Below are 751 nucleotides of genomic sequence, written 5' to 3' on the forward strand. Positions count from 1 at the left end.
GACACTGATGGTCCCCCTCCGCTTGCCCCCCTGACCCCCCGTTTTTCTCTCCCCCCCCAGCGGGCACCACGTACATTTTCGGCAAGGGGGGGGCCCTGATCACCTACACGTGGCCCCCCAATGACCGGCCCAGCACCCGCGCCGACCGCCTGGCCCTGGGCTTCAGCACCCGGCAGCGCGACGCGGTGCTGCTGCGCGTGGAGAGCGCCGCCGGGCTCGGCGACTTCCTGCAGCTCCACATTGTAAGGGGGGGTCAGAAATTGGGGTACGGGGGTGCTGGGGGGACTGGGAGGAGCTGGAGGTACAGGAAGACTTAGGGGTCTGGGGGTTTAGGGGGGTTTAGGGGGTGCTGCTGCGCGTGGAGAGCGCCGCCGGGCTCGGCGACTTCCTGCAGCTCCACATTGTAAGGGGGGATCAGAAATTGGGGTACAGGGGTCTTGGGGGGCTGGGAGGGGCTGGAGGTATAAGGGAGTCTGGGAGTCTGGGGGTTTAGGGGGTCTGGGGGTGCTGCTGCGTGTGGAGAGCACCGCCGGGCTCGGTGACTTCCTGCAGCTCCACATTGTAAGAGGGGGCAAAAAATTGGGGAACGGGGGTCTTGAGGGGGCTGGAGGTACAGGGGGGGCTCAGGGTTAAGGGGTCTGGGGGTTTAGGGGGGTCTGGGGGTGCTGCTCTGCGTGGAGAGTGCAGCCTGGCTTGGTGACCTCCTGCAGCTCCGTATTGTAACGGGGGGGGTCAGAAATTGGGGTACGGG

The 751-nt window shown here is 66.0% G+C and overlaps 1 protein-coding gene across 1 annotated transcript in view; it reads left to right on the forward strand.

Moving 5' to 3' along the window:
• The window catches only part of LOC121339064 (neurexin-2-like), a 36,417-nt gene that overhangs the window by 27,684 nt on the left and 7,982 nt on the right, over positions 1-751 (forward strand). Inside the window, exon 17 of the mRNA XM_041410540.1 lies at positions 61-242. Coding sequence (XP_041266474.1) covers positions 61-242 — 182 coding nt within the window. The remainder of the gene's footprint in view (positions 1-60; positions 243-751) is intronic.

Source organism: Onychostruthus taczanowskii, unplaced genomic scaffold (genome assembly GCF_017590055.1).
Source record: "Onychostruthus taczanowskii isolate IOZ18803 unplaced genomic scaffold, ASM1759005v1 scaffold327, whole genome shotgun sequence".
NCBI classification, from domain to species: domain Eukaryota; kingdom Metazoa; phylum Chordata; class Aves; order Passeriformes; family Passeridae; genus Onychostruthus; species Onychostruthus taczanowskii.